The sequence below is a fragment of the Arachis duranensis genome, chromosome 5 (genome assembly GCF_000817695.3).
Source record: "Arachis duranensis cultivar V14167 chromosome 5, aradu.V14167.gnm2.J7QH, whole genome shotgun sequence".
Classification (NCBI taxonomy): Eukaryota; Viridiplantae; Streptophyta; class Magnoliopsida; order Fabales; family Fabaceae; genus Arachis; species Arachis duranensis.
Genome location: NC_029776.3, coordinates 21,115,566 through 21,128,907, shown reverse-complemented (window position 1 = coordinate 21,128,907; position 13,342 = coordinate 21,115,566). Strand labels below are relative to the sequence as shown.

The following is a 13,342-nucleotide window of genomic DNA, read 5'->3' as shown; positions in this document are numbered from 1 at the left end:
ACATAGTAACTAAACCGTACACATTGAACCGTACACATTGAACCGGAAACAACCAAACCGTAAACCATATGCACGAAACCATTCACTCTAAGATCTAGTCACTAAACCGTACACATTGAACCGTACGCTTGAACTGGAAATTATATAACCGTAAACCACATGCACGAAACCATTCACTCTAAGACATAGTAACTAAACCGTACACATTGAACCGTACGCTTGAACCGGAAATAACCAAACCATAAACCATATGCACCAAACTATTCACTCTAAGACCTAGTCACTAAACCGTACACATTGAACCGTACAAATTGAACCAGAAACCGCCAAACCATAAACCATAGGCACGAAACAATTCACTATAAGACCTAACGAATAAACCGTGAATACTAAACGTTACACATTGAACCGAAAACCGCGAAACCATAAACCATTGGTTATTAACCATAAACCATTAGCCATAGTCACTACACCATACACATTGAACCGTACGCATTGAACCGGAAACAACCAAACCATAAACCATATGCACCAAACTATTCACTCTAAGACCTAGTAACTAAACCGTACACATTGAACCGTACGCTTGAACCGGAAACAACCAAACCATAAACTATATGCACCAAACTATTCACTCTAAGACCTAGTCACTAAACTGTACACATTGAACCGTACAAATTGAACCAAAAACCGCCAAACCATAAACCATAGGCACGAAACAATTCGCTATAAGACCTAACGAATAAACCGTGAACACTAAACGTTACACATTGAACCGGAAACCGCGAAACCATAAACCATTGGTTATTAACCATAAACCATTAGCCATAGTCACTACACCGTACACATTGAACCTTACGTATTGAACCGGAAACAACCAAACCATAAACCATATGCACCAAACTATTCACTCTAAGACCTAGTCACTAAACCGTACACATTGAACCGTACAAATTGAACCAGAAACCGCGAAACCATAAACCATAGGCACGAAACCATTCACTATAAGACCTAACAACGAAACTGTGAACCCTAAACCGTACACGTTGAACCAGAAACCTCGAAACCATAAACCATTCGTTATTAACCGTAAACCATTAGCCATAGTAACTAAATCGTACACTTTGAACCGTACGCATTGAACCGGAAACAACCAAACCATAAACCATATGCACCAAACTATTCACTTTAAGACCTAGTCACTAAACCATACACATTGAACAGTACAAATTGAACCAGAAACCGCCAAACCATAAACCATAGGCGCGAAACAATTCACTATAAGACCTAACGAATAAACCGTGAGCACTAAACGTTATACATTGAACCGGAAACCACCAACTCATAAACAACAGCCACGAAACCATTGACTATAAGACATAGTAACTAAACCGTACACATTGAACCGTACGCATTGAACTGGAAATTACATAACCGTAAACCATATGCACGAAACCATTTACTCTAAGACCTAGTAACTAAACCGTACACATTGAACCGTACGCTTTGAATCGGAAACCGCGAAACCATAAACTATAGGCACGAAACCATTCACTATAAGACCTAACGACCAAACCGTGAACCCTAAACCGTACACGTTGAACCGGAAACCTCGAACCCATAAACCATTGGTTGTTAACCGTAAACCATTAGCCATAGTCACTAAACCGTACTCATCGATAGCACTAAAACTCAGTTTTTCTATGAAGTTGCTTAAGATAAATAACTTGGCATGATTCACAAACTATAGGGAGGTTACACCCAATTTAACTTCAATTTCTCCTTATTAGATAAAGTTATCGCATGTTCTATTTCAAGAAGAAACTATAAACCGCACCTACTGGTATCAATAAAACCATATACATGTATACAACGTAATTAAGGCCATTAAATAATATTCCAATTAGGTAGGTGATGGTTAGTCTAGGACTACGAGCAAGAACATGGTGCAATAAAGTGGTGACCATGCTGCATGACTACAAGAAGGAGGCAATGAGTTGGTGGTCTAAGCATAAAAAACTACAACTACAAACTATATGCTTACAAATTCTACCCCATACAACATGGATACTAGAAGGAAGCCCTCAACCATGGCAATCGAATGTTTGGAAATGTTCCATGGAATCGATCGAACTGCATTCAGGATGCTGACGCAAGTCCTTCACCGTGAAGTTAAACAGTCCCTGATGGTCATGGCATTTCTACTGTCAATGGAGACCATGGGACTGAAAGGTATTGTGCAAACAGCCATACAAAATGAAAGCTGGTTCATGAATAGTCTTGCCGAAGAATGTGTCATCTGTTTGCAATGCCTACTATCTCAGGAGTTCTCTGGGGTTGTGGAGAAATCCAGCAAACTCGAAACCCTCGGACACGTGCTGAAAACTGAGCTCACCTTATACCAGGTTCATAGGATGAGATCCGTCCTCCTAACGCTAATTCCCGATACCCTATTAAACATTTGCTCTAGAATTCTAGGCGACATAACAATGGATGCCGTGTGGTTGGAGTATCAGAGGAATCCTAAAGAACTATTGGGTTTCAACACACAGGACCAGTGCATATCGGTTGCACCAGAGGCATTGAGTAGACATAACAATGGCCGAGGATTGCATATGCAACAAGGAGGAAGGCAAACTGAGCAAGATAAGGGAAATCAGAAGTATGCCTGCAAGGAGCTGGATGACGCAGAACGTCCAAAGACACTAACCATATGCTTCGGTCGAGAGTCCATGCCCACTGCAGATGGCATTGCTGAGTTTTTCTGCAACTTGTTTGGTCATGTGGTTCAAAGGGTGACAGTCATGCCTCGGAGGGACAAAGACTCGGGTGATTTTGCTTTCGTTCTTTTCAACGACGCATCAATCCCGTGCATTATCATGGGGGATAAAAATGTCGTTCATCATACCATACAAGGAATGAAAAGTTGGATCAGATGGTGGACAGGAACACATTATCGCTGTGTGAATTAGTCATACAATAGACGATAAAGGTTAGTGTCGTTTATTCAAAATAATCTAGTTACAATAGAATCTTTACTTATTAAGGGAGTTGAAATATACGTTATATGCTCATTTTTAATATCCAAGTTAAATTATCTTTCCATGTTACTTGATTTTGTTGATAGAATCTTGATCAATCCGGTTCCTTATACGGATGTGGTCATGAAGTTTAAATTGGAAATAACAAACCCTATGACCATTAATTAAGTTAATGTCATTTGGAGTCCTTCACCATCCACCTCCCAAACATAAGATATTATTATGTACTTGAACTTGTTGTTAGGAAAAAAATCTTTCTAAAACGTAAAGGATTATACACTATGACCAAAAATTCCAAATGACATTTTAGTGGGCCAGTGACAATGTACTTGTTTTGGAAATCTAGTACGTTTCTTTTATTCTTAACTTTTTTAAAACCCAAAACCGGGAGAGGGCTCCAATTAACAAATAACAAAGTGAAGAAATCAAATAAACCCAACATTCTTGAGGGAATACAATATTGTGACAATGATTTTGTTATGGCCACAAACAAATCTTAAACAAGAAGAATAGCTAAACCTCTAAAATTATTTTCATGGTAAAACTGATTGTTTAACAGTTAACATGAATTTTTTTTCCTGTTTAATGCTTAACCTAGTCGATTGTTTTCCCACATACTATTGTTATCATATATGATATGTGCAAACAGTATCATTTGCATTCAGTAGCATTATATTTGCATGGAGTAGCAGTCACTATCTGGTCGATACACTGCTGATAACCAAACGTAGTCGCAATAAAATAGAAAGCAAGATATGCACCATAAATACAAACCATAGTATATCACAACTGGTCACCAAATGTCAAACACATTACATCACATACAAAATAACACATTCAGAATAACATTTTGATTAATTACACTACACAGGAAAATTTATAGGTCTGCATAAATCTGTTAAGTTGACCCCTGGTTGACGGACGAGTCAGGAGAGGTCTCGGGTCGCTGTCACTTACTAGGACCTGCCTCAGCCCCCCCACCATGTTGCCTCTTATTTACACTGTAGTTGAGTTAAAAAAATTTAGGCATAAAACATGAAAACGTGAGAAATTAGACCAGAAAATAATGGTCCGATGTTACTAACCCTGACTGTTGAGTATCGAAATATTGTTGTTGTTGGCTCCGACGGTGATTCCTAAGGAACATCTCGGTCTGGTAGACTCTAAGTTGGGCTTCTTTGTTGAAGTAAGCACAGCACACCGAAGCTAAGCGTTAAATAATATGGTCAGGCAACACCTTCGCCGCATACAGTTCATCAACAACACACGGAGGTTTATCTTTCCGGTTGATGTCCCTGACGATCATGTAGAATACTCCCCAGCCAACGTACCTAAGCTCCACACTCAGCAAAGAACTTTGTCTGTACATGCGTCATATCCTTCCTAAATCAGCTCCCTTTATCCAGAACCTGTTACCGTCTCTCTTGGGCGTGATGTGGAGGCAATTGTCTTGAGTGTCAACCAAATAAAGATCAGTGGTACTGTACCAGTTGAAGAGATTCACGATATTAGGTGGGAATTCAACATCATCCTGTGGCGGAACAAGACAAAACCATGGCAGCTTAGTTTTCCAAATGTTTTTTAACAGAATCATAACAACGAAAGAAGGCAAAATTGTGGATATACGTACATCTGTTGCAAAGAGCCCGAAGACATAGAACTGGTTGTACGATTGTTGAATATTCCTTAATGCATTAACATACCTAACCAACATGTAGGAAAACATTTTGTGACTCTTTATTTACTTATTCTATGCATGCAGTTATTTAAATATGCTCGATTTTATTCTTTACAGATACGGCTGCTATCAAAGGAGGTAGTAAAAATTGAAGAAGATGCTTACCGAAATCCAGACTCCATTCTTGGTTAATTACTTCGACGATGGCTGTGGTTGAAGGGAGGGAGATGCCAAGGAAGTTTTCAGACGAAGAATAGTTGATTAATGAGTGTAACTTTTTTTCTTTTCAGTTATTTTGCTATGTTACTATGTTAGTTGAGAATTTATTAAACATTTTAATGTAAGATTAATCAAAACGTCAAATCAGTGGTAGAGGGTACTTATTATTAGCCAACTCTGTGTTATCCTAATTGTTGGAAAACGTAAAATATCCTTTAATTCATTGATTATCAAAATATTTTGGAAATGTGTCGTTTATAAATGTGCAAAGATTTTTTTAGTTTTATGTAGTTTAATAATTTTCATTGAAGAATTTAAATATAAACAATAATAGTTATCAAAATAGGTAGTCACCGGCATTTTAAAAAAGAAAAAAAGATACCCAGTATTCAAATTATTTAAAAAAATTAATTTAAATTTAAAAATTTTAAAACGTTTGTTTCGAGTTTCTAGCGGTTTTATTTTAATCTAGCATTAATTTCAATAGTAACAATTGTTGAAGAATTTAATTTTCAAAGGAAATAGTAGTAGTTACGTATAAACCGACTAATTAAATTAATTATTTTATTTAAGACTTAAAATGTGTTCCAACAACTTTGCAAACATTAATGCGGTTAATAGCAATCTGTTAATAATTTCATTTTCCTAGGATTTCTTTTTTTTTTCTTGGGAGGTAAATTAAATTTTATTTAGTTTTAAGTTGAAAACGAAATTCGATGGAGAGGGATTAATGGGGAGTTATTGGGATAGAACAGAATATTTGTTGGAGATTATCGAAAACCGCAAGGTTTAAGTAGCTAATTTTAAATGAACTCTGACCTTGTTCCTTTTTGAACTTGGCAACTGTGTGACACTTGCCATAGACGACGACTTCGAAGGACAAGGGTAAGAGAGTCCAAGAGGTTGATAACGGTACGACACAGAGCTACAAGATGAGGTTTCTGAAGCCAATAATAAGGCCTTCAATGTTCAAACTGGTAACTAACATCCGTTTCCTTAACACCTCTTAATTTTAGAGTTTTTGCAATGCTATCGATGTTTTGACAATACTTCACCAATTTGTAACAGTCATTACCTATAACTCCTGATGAGCTACCAAACTGTACCCCCTACCTAGACCTGGTTGTGCCTGACGGAAGGAATAACCCCTGTCGGTGCTTCTGGACGCAACTCCAAAGTGGCAAAATTGCATTGACTCGAGGCTGGGAGAAGTTCTATCATATGTACAAAATCAATCTGGACTCCATGCTATATTTCACACACAAAGGAAACTCCACTTTCCAAGTCAGGATTTTTGATTTTGGTGGAATTGAGAACTCGTACCAACTCCGTGATCCTGAAGAACCACCATATGTAAGGACTGGTAATTATGAAATTGCAAAGTGTATCAACATCCCTCCTTCAGCCAGTGCTAGAGCGGTTGCCGCAAAGGTCAAAAGCAAGTGGCCTTTTTTTGTGATGCACCTAACTGCTCGCATGCTGTCGTCGCGATTGTTGGTAAGCGTCAAGTTGTGCAACATTTTGGTTGAAATATTGTTTTACTGAAGTAAGCATTAAATTAGTTAATACTAACTGAAATTTCTTGTGTTATAATCAGCCGAACGTCCCTCATCTCAGTCACTTCACTGGTCAGAGGCACCCTATCATCCTCACACATGGCCACATACAGGTCGAAGCTACATATACAAGGTACAGTGGAAAAAGGGATGGTAGCTTCGGCGTTATTTCTGGAGGATGGGAGAATTTTGCTTCATTGTGCAATTTCAAGCCAGGTGGTGTGGGGGTCTTCGAGGTGATATCAAAGGAGCCAGTGACGATCATCCAGGTTCGATGCAGATAGGATGCATAAGGATGAGTGACCGAAGGTGCTTAGCCCCTGTGTTTGACCTCTTTGTCATAATATATTATGCTAAGTCTTTTCCCGTAGGTTTAGAAAGTATTATATGTTTCTTGTTTGTTGAACACTTATATTGACTTTTTTTTTGTTATTAAGTTGAAAACAACTTTTGGTATTAACTAAAACAGAATCGCATTCACAAATATTATAGGTTTCTGCTCTTTTTTAATTGACTTTTCCATTTTAACTTGATTGGACAAAAATTAGTTTTCCAAGTACAAATGGCAGAGTTGCCTTAATTTCTTTTTTTTTTTAAGTATAGCCAGAATAAACTAATTACTTTGTTGGCCTTTACAAAAAATTAAAAAAAAATCTGGCCCAATACGTGAGGAAGACAACAAAACCTCATATTTTTGTAGGTGAAACTCTCTCTGTATGTCGGGTTTTAAATTGACTATTTATATGGGGGATTTTTTTTTTAAAAATTGGTTTGGTTTGACCTTAAAATAGTAAAGAAAAAAAAGTAAATCGAGAAAGATAAAAACACCGGTAATGTTTGAATGAAGCCGTATGTCACCAGTTTTTTTTAACTTAGTTTAATGAAAAATGTTTTTCTTTTTGATACATGAACAGAATAGTAAAAACTTAATTCGCCCCAATCAATGAGTAAAATAGCCCAACCGTAGTTCCTTTTAATGACTCAAGGGTGGGTAATTTATTGTGGTTGGGCTTGGATCTCAGCTGGGCCACTGGTCTAGCGTGGAGTGTGTGCATTTTTTTTTATTTCTTAAGGGGGCAATTATATGGTACAGATTAAAGGATACAGATTGAATAGGATGTTGACAAGTGGCGAGGATGGTGGATGCAGGGGACATGCTTGGCAGAGCTCTACAAGCTTGCCTGCCAATTTTGTTGATGGGGGAGCCGGCTGATGGAGTAACGCTATGTGGTTCCAATGGGTGGTACGTGGACTGGGTTATTGAAACTGTGTTTTTGGTCTTGGTCTTCAGCGGTGGACTTGTTTAAGGTAGTTGGGCCAACAGGTGGTGTGGGCTTATTCACTTTGCAGTGGGGGTCATGTGGTTTCATTTTGCAGGTCCAGAGCATAGATAAGAAGAGGTGGATCTGGAAGAGAAGAACGAGAACCACAAATTGCTGATCCTAATGAGATAAGACTTTATCCACATCCAAGATCACTCTATCCAACACCAAGCGAGGGTTCTACAAATGGGCAGATTGTCTTCAACCCCATCAACGCTCGTTCGGTTGAGGTTTTCCCTAATTCCACAAATCGTCACAATTAACGATAGTATCGCGGATGCCCTGTATCGTCTCACAGGATGGGTTGTTTCTCGCTAAATCAAAATGGCTCTATCGTCGATACGATGGTAAGTTCTTCTCGGTTTATGGAATAATTTGTGAAGTCATTATATTAGGTTGTGTATTTGGACATGATTTTGTTGGAACATGGTTGTTAATGTATATAATTGATTTGATGAATGACTTATTGAGTGTTTTATACCTGATGTGTCTGTCTGGGATTTCAGATTGTGTTCGGGAAGCAGTGTTCATTCCAAGTGTTACTGGGTGGACTTTTGTGATCCAAGATGCACGTTGGTCGATGAAATTGACAGCCATGGGGTTGCCGTCGCCGTTCGGATGCTGGAAACTGCAGTCACAGGTGTCGCCGGAAGCAGTCGTATTGAAGGAAGCCACTCAATACCCGAACCCAAAGCAGCCAACAAATCTGACTATGAAGGTAAGACAATGGCGTGATGGTTGTAATGTAAATAAAATTTTCAGAGTTACTTGGTTAGGCTCTTTTAACACAATATTGTCGGAGGTACCAGCGGGTGACGGAAAAAAGGTCTGACACGAGAAAAAATATAGATTCGTATACGGATTCAGCATCGTACTTGAAAACCACAAAATATCCATGCTTTAGTCTTAAGAACTCAGGAAGTGCATACCAACCTTCATTCAACCAAACACTATCATCTACCTTCCTCCGTCTGACTTTTATTCCGTCACCCGTTGGTAGCTCTGACAAAATTTGAGTTGATACTCCTTCCCACTTAGCCGAACAAGGAACGTATTCTGTAGTCGGCTTGACACACTAAATTAAAGTTCGACAACATGTCATCGGCTACAGACCTCGATAATACTGCCTTGGGTTTTGTCTTGAGTAATTCATAATTTTTATACGTAGCGGAAATCCGTCTATGTTTCATGAACGGTTGTACTTACGACCGCTGTACCTTTTCCACATACTCCTGCACGGAAGAAAAAAGCAAAATATTAACTAACGATATCTCATGTTAATGCACGACGAGGATGCGCAAAGGGAACAGATGACATTGCTTCTCCCCCAAGAGTTCAGGAAGATGGTGAAAACGAGAAATACCATTCCCAAACCAACTTAGCCACTTGTGCTGCGGTACCGATTCATTTTCCCACGGAAGATATCCGTCTAGAGGTAAAAAAAATGCTTCTTTTTTCTAATTTAGAGTATAAGTGTCCCGAATGGTGTTTGGGTGCATGCAGTAGAGCTATTAAAAGAATCCGACTAATGGATGGTTGGTCCATGTGATGTATTTCTTTGAATTTATATACTTATATTTCACATAGGCTGTTGTTGTGTATGTAGGTAGAACACTGGGAAAGGAAATTGATGAAGAACCTAGAACCCAAAGGCTAAAGGGTAAGTAGCAGTTTCGTGGATCATTTTTTTCAGGTTTACTGAATTATTTGATTTTTTTGATTCATCTATTGTGTATAGTTGTCGTGATGACTTTTCTTAATATCAGGTTATAATAGTCAACAATGTTACGGATGCAGGATGACTACATTTTGGAAACATTCAAGCTCTCAATTCCAGGAAGCAAAACCCTGCCTATCAAAGTAAAGTCATGCCGTAGTCAAGTAGCTCATAACACAGAAAGATTCGCTATTGTACAACTTAAAGGAAATGTCCGCAGTGTTTCAAACATTTATTGTTCCTAGTGTTAAATTCTGTCAATATGTAAGACTCTAATAACATCAAAATGTTATTGAACCTAATAATCGAAACTATGATATGAGCGAATAGAAATGTGTTTGTGTTTATGAATCTTTTGCTTCATATATCTATATATATTTCAAAATGCTTTCATACACAGTGTGCCATTTCCCCTTAAATAAAATTTTCAATGAATATAGAAAATCAATAATAACAAAGTAGATTCACAACCTCAACATTACAAAAGAGATTTAAAACCATGTATGAACAATTCAACCTTGGAGAATACAACCCATTCAATCTAATAATTTGGTTGGTAAATCAAATGCACTAAAAAGGTAAAAAAAATCAATTAACACAGCTCTATTTTTCCAATTGTATTGCATAACCACAATGGTAGGAAGTCCTTACCCCAAATGCAACCACAATAAACTGCAACTAAACTACAACAATGTAAGCAAAACACATGCATATTATTCAACATTATTGTCATCATAATGGACTAAGTAGGAAAAAAAATCAATTTAGACAACTCTAATTGATCAACTAAATTGCATAATCACAATGGTAGCAAGTCGTTACCCAAAAGTCAACCACAATTTACTGCAACGAGAATACAGCAATGTAAACAAATCACATACATATAATCGAACATAATTATCACCCTAATGGACATATTCATAGTTAACGTAAATAAATACAACTTAAAACTCCTCAATACCAAGCAGTGACAAATACATTGCGGTCAGTAAATCAGGATAGATCAGGCTTTTAGAACCAATTATACTTGCATTGCACTAAATTCAGAAGACTAATTCCTTGAAATGGTCAAAGTGTCCTATGCATTGACGCGAACAATGCCATGTACGATCCTTGTTTGTTGCCACAAGGCAGTGACGATGGTAACTGATCTCGGACATCGATCTGCACATGTCGTGTGTCACATTTATCATCAATGACATCATTATCGCATTCATAGTTCGTGAATGAATGTATCTTGTCCTGCTGTGACTCCTTCACCTGCTGATAACATCATAATCCCCAATCAGAAACTATAATAATGCATAAAACCATAATGGTCATTGATCGCAAAGTGGTTAAGAGGAGTTTTACGCATCACACCTGTGTTAACGAGTCAAGATTTTTATTGAAAACACCATTCGTGTCAATGGATTCGCTGCTTTCATGGAGGCTCCGCTGTTTTATAATTTTTTTTAAGACAAAAAGAAGGAGATCTTCATTAATTTACCCAGTTCATGACACGGAAATTAGATGTTTATATTCAAAAAAATTACCTCGACAAAAGTGTTGTCTTTACCCTTCTGGTTCCTCATACCCGTCGCCGTAAAATTTCTTGTTCCACCCTTTTTAAAACGCTACCCAAACAGAGGAGCATTCACATAGTTTAATGGTTTTTAAAGGGATATACACCGAACAAGATTTTCACAGCAGGAGTCTATTTAGAATAAACAAATCGTACCTTGGTATTAGGTCCTGAGTGGTGTTCGGACTTAATTGAGAACGACCTCGAAGAATTAGCAAACCTTTCTGGACTAAAACCTGAGTCCTTGGCTGATGCATTGCCGTATGATCGGTCGTGAGGGTTACCTTCCACACTATGCTGCATCAGATCTGGACAGCGCTTGTAGTAATGACCGTACTTGTGGCAATTAGAGCATGCTCTCTTCTTCCTCCAAGAAGACCTCTTGGAAGGGGCTCCTTTGCTTTTGACAACAAAGGGATCGTTGATGCCTTCCACGTTAACATTAGGAGTTGACTTGCCTTGTTTGCGTGACTACAGGCGGATAACTAAATTGACAAGTTCAGACTGGACTTCATCAAAGTCTGCAAGATCCTTGCAAGCAATATCACACAGCTTGTTGCAATTCGATGCCAATGCTCCAACTCGAAACTTTAAGACCGTTTCGATGTCATCATTCACAGGCATTTCTATGCTAATAAATTCATTCTTTGCATTTTTTGTCCACCTTTTGTATATCAACGAATCTGGAAACTCAAGTATGTTTTCGAACTTCATGGCACAGAAGATATGACTACAGGGAATACCACGTGATTCAAACAGCTTGCACGAGCACGAGAACAGATTCTTACCTCTATCGACTTCCACCCGTCGATCTTTGGCCGGGTCTCAGAGAGCAGTCACACTAAACTCTACCTTGTCCAAGGTTGTGCTTAGTACCGTTATATTCAAAGCCCCTGCCCTCTGAATCTCATTACGAATTTCCTTGAAAATGTTTCGCCTGAAATAACATGATGCAGATCTTTCATATACCTCCAACGAGGTAATCATCACTGGCTCTAAGCACTGAGACTTAAAGTCAGCTATTAACTCGTTGTTTCTATACTCCTTTAAGGCCCTATCCAGGTTATGCATGAAGTCAATGAGGGTGTTCTTGCGATTAACATAAAATCTGATGAGAGAATTTATACCTTCACACTGTGATGTCGTCCTTATGTAACCGAAAAACTTATCCCGGAGGAAACAATGGGACCACATCTCACGAGTTTCGTACATCTTTTCCATCCAGGTACTTCCAACAAGGTTGTGCTTATCCAAAATGGCTGCCCATCTCCGATCAAAGTCTCTCTGGTCGTTGTTGTCGTATATAAGACACTTAAAATCGCGCAGGAAATTAGGATTCTTTATATTTTCACATGCATTTCTCTGCAGATGCCATCCGCATAACTGATGATTGGATTTTTGACGGTTTAGAATTTCACTAATGAAATCTCGTTGTAAAGTATAGTTTCTAAACCAAACAATAATCCTTTCATACAAAAAGTTGTTTGTCACTAGTACAAACCCCTAAAATTTATAAACCGAAGTATTCAAACCTCGGGTCATTCTCCCTAGGAATTACAATGAAGTGTCTTGTTATTGGTTTGAGTTATTTTGGGGTTTTGATAAGAAGCATGAAAAGTAAATGGCAATGAAAATAAACTAACAACTATAAAAGGCTCTTGGCAAGATATGAGAATTAGAAGTCCTATCCTAGTTATCCTCCTCAATTGTGATGAGAATTGTTCATTGCTCCCACTTAGTTAACCTTTAACCATGGAGGAAAGTCAAGTAGATGAATCAATTTGATTCCCCAAGTTCTAATCAACTCCTAAAGGAAAGACTAGCTTTAGAAGCATTCAAATCAATTAGCAACTTCTAATTATCAATCAACAAAGGAATTAGATAACTCAAGAGTCACTAATTACTCTACCTAGGCCAAGAGGAACGAACCTACACTAAAATCCAACCAAGCATTTCATCAAGCACTTGGAAGGCATAAAAGGACAGCATAGTAAATTGATAACAAGAATAGAATCTAACAACAATTATTGCAAAGAATTAACAACAAAAATCAAGGAAATCACAATTATCATGAATTACCTCAAATTGCATTATTGAAAGAAAACAAAGGAACAACAATCTATCCAAATCAAAATGAAGAATTACAATTATTAAAACACATAACTAGAAAGAGGAAGAGGAGAAGATTAAGAATTGGCAAAGGGAAAGTGAATCAAAGCATGAATTAAACCTAGATCTAAGAAGA

The 13,342-nt window shown here is 37.8% G+C and overlaps 2 protein-coding genes across 2 annotated transcripts; both read left to right on the top strand.

Annotated features, from left to right (window-relative positions):
• The first annotated feature begins 2,063 nt into the window (after nucleotides 1-2,063).
• Nucleotides 2,064-2,972, top strand: LOC107488679 (uncharacterized). The gene has a single exon (XM_016109451.1). The coding sequence runs from the start codon at nucleotides 2,064-2,066 to the stop codon at nucleotides 2,970-2,972; it is 909 nt and encodes a 302-aa protein (XP_015964937.1).
• A 2,696-nt stretch (nucleotides 2,973-5,668) lies between these two features.
• Nucleotides 5,669-7,707, top strand: LOC107488680 (uncharacterized). The gene is made up of 5 exons (XM_016109452.1): nucleotides 5,669-5,725; nucleotides 5,802-5,915; nucleotides 6,007-6,435; nucleotides 6,536-6,763; nucleotides 7,588-7,707. Exons 1-5 carry the CDS (start codon nucleotides 5,669-5,671, stop codon nucleotides 7,705-7,707), a joined length of 948 nt encoding a protein of 315 aa, XP_015964938.1.
• The last annotated feature ends 5,635 nt before the right edge of the window (nucleotides 7,708-13,342 follow it).

Coding starts and splice junctions, on each gene's coding strand:
- LOC107488679 (XM_016109451.1), top strand. CDS start 2,064: ATGGATACTAGAAGGAAGCCCTCAACCATGGCAATCGAATGTTTGGAA.
- LOC107488680 (XM_016109452.1), top strand. CDS start 5,669: ATGGGGAGTTATTGGGATAGAACAGAATATTTGTTGGAGATTATCGAA. Junction 5,916..6,006: donor GGCCTTCAATGTTCAAACTG/GTAACTAACATC, acceptor AATTTGTAACAG/TCATTACCTATAACTCCTGA. Junction 6,764..7,587: donor AGCCAGTGACGATCATCCAG/GTTCGATGCAGA, acceptor TATATGGTACAG/ATTAAAGGATACAGATTGAA.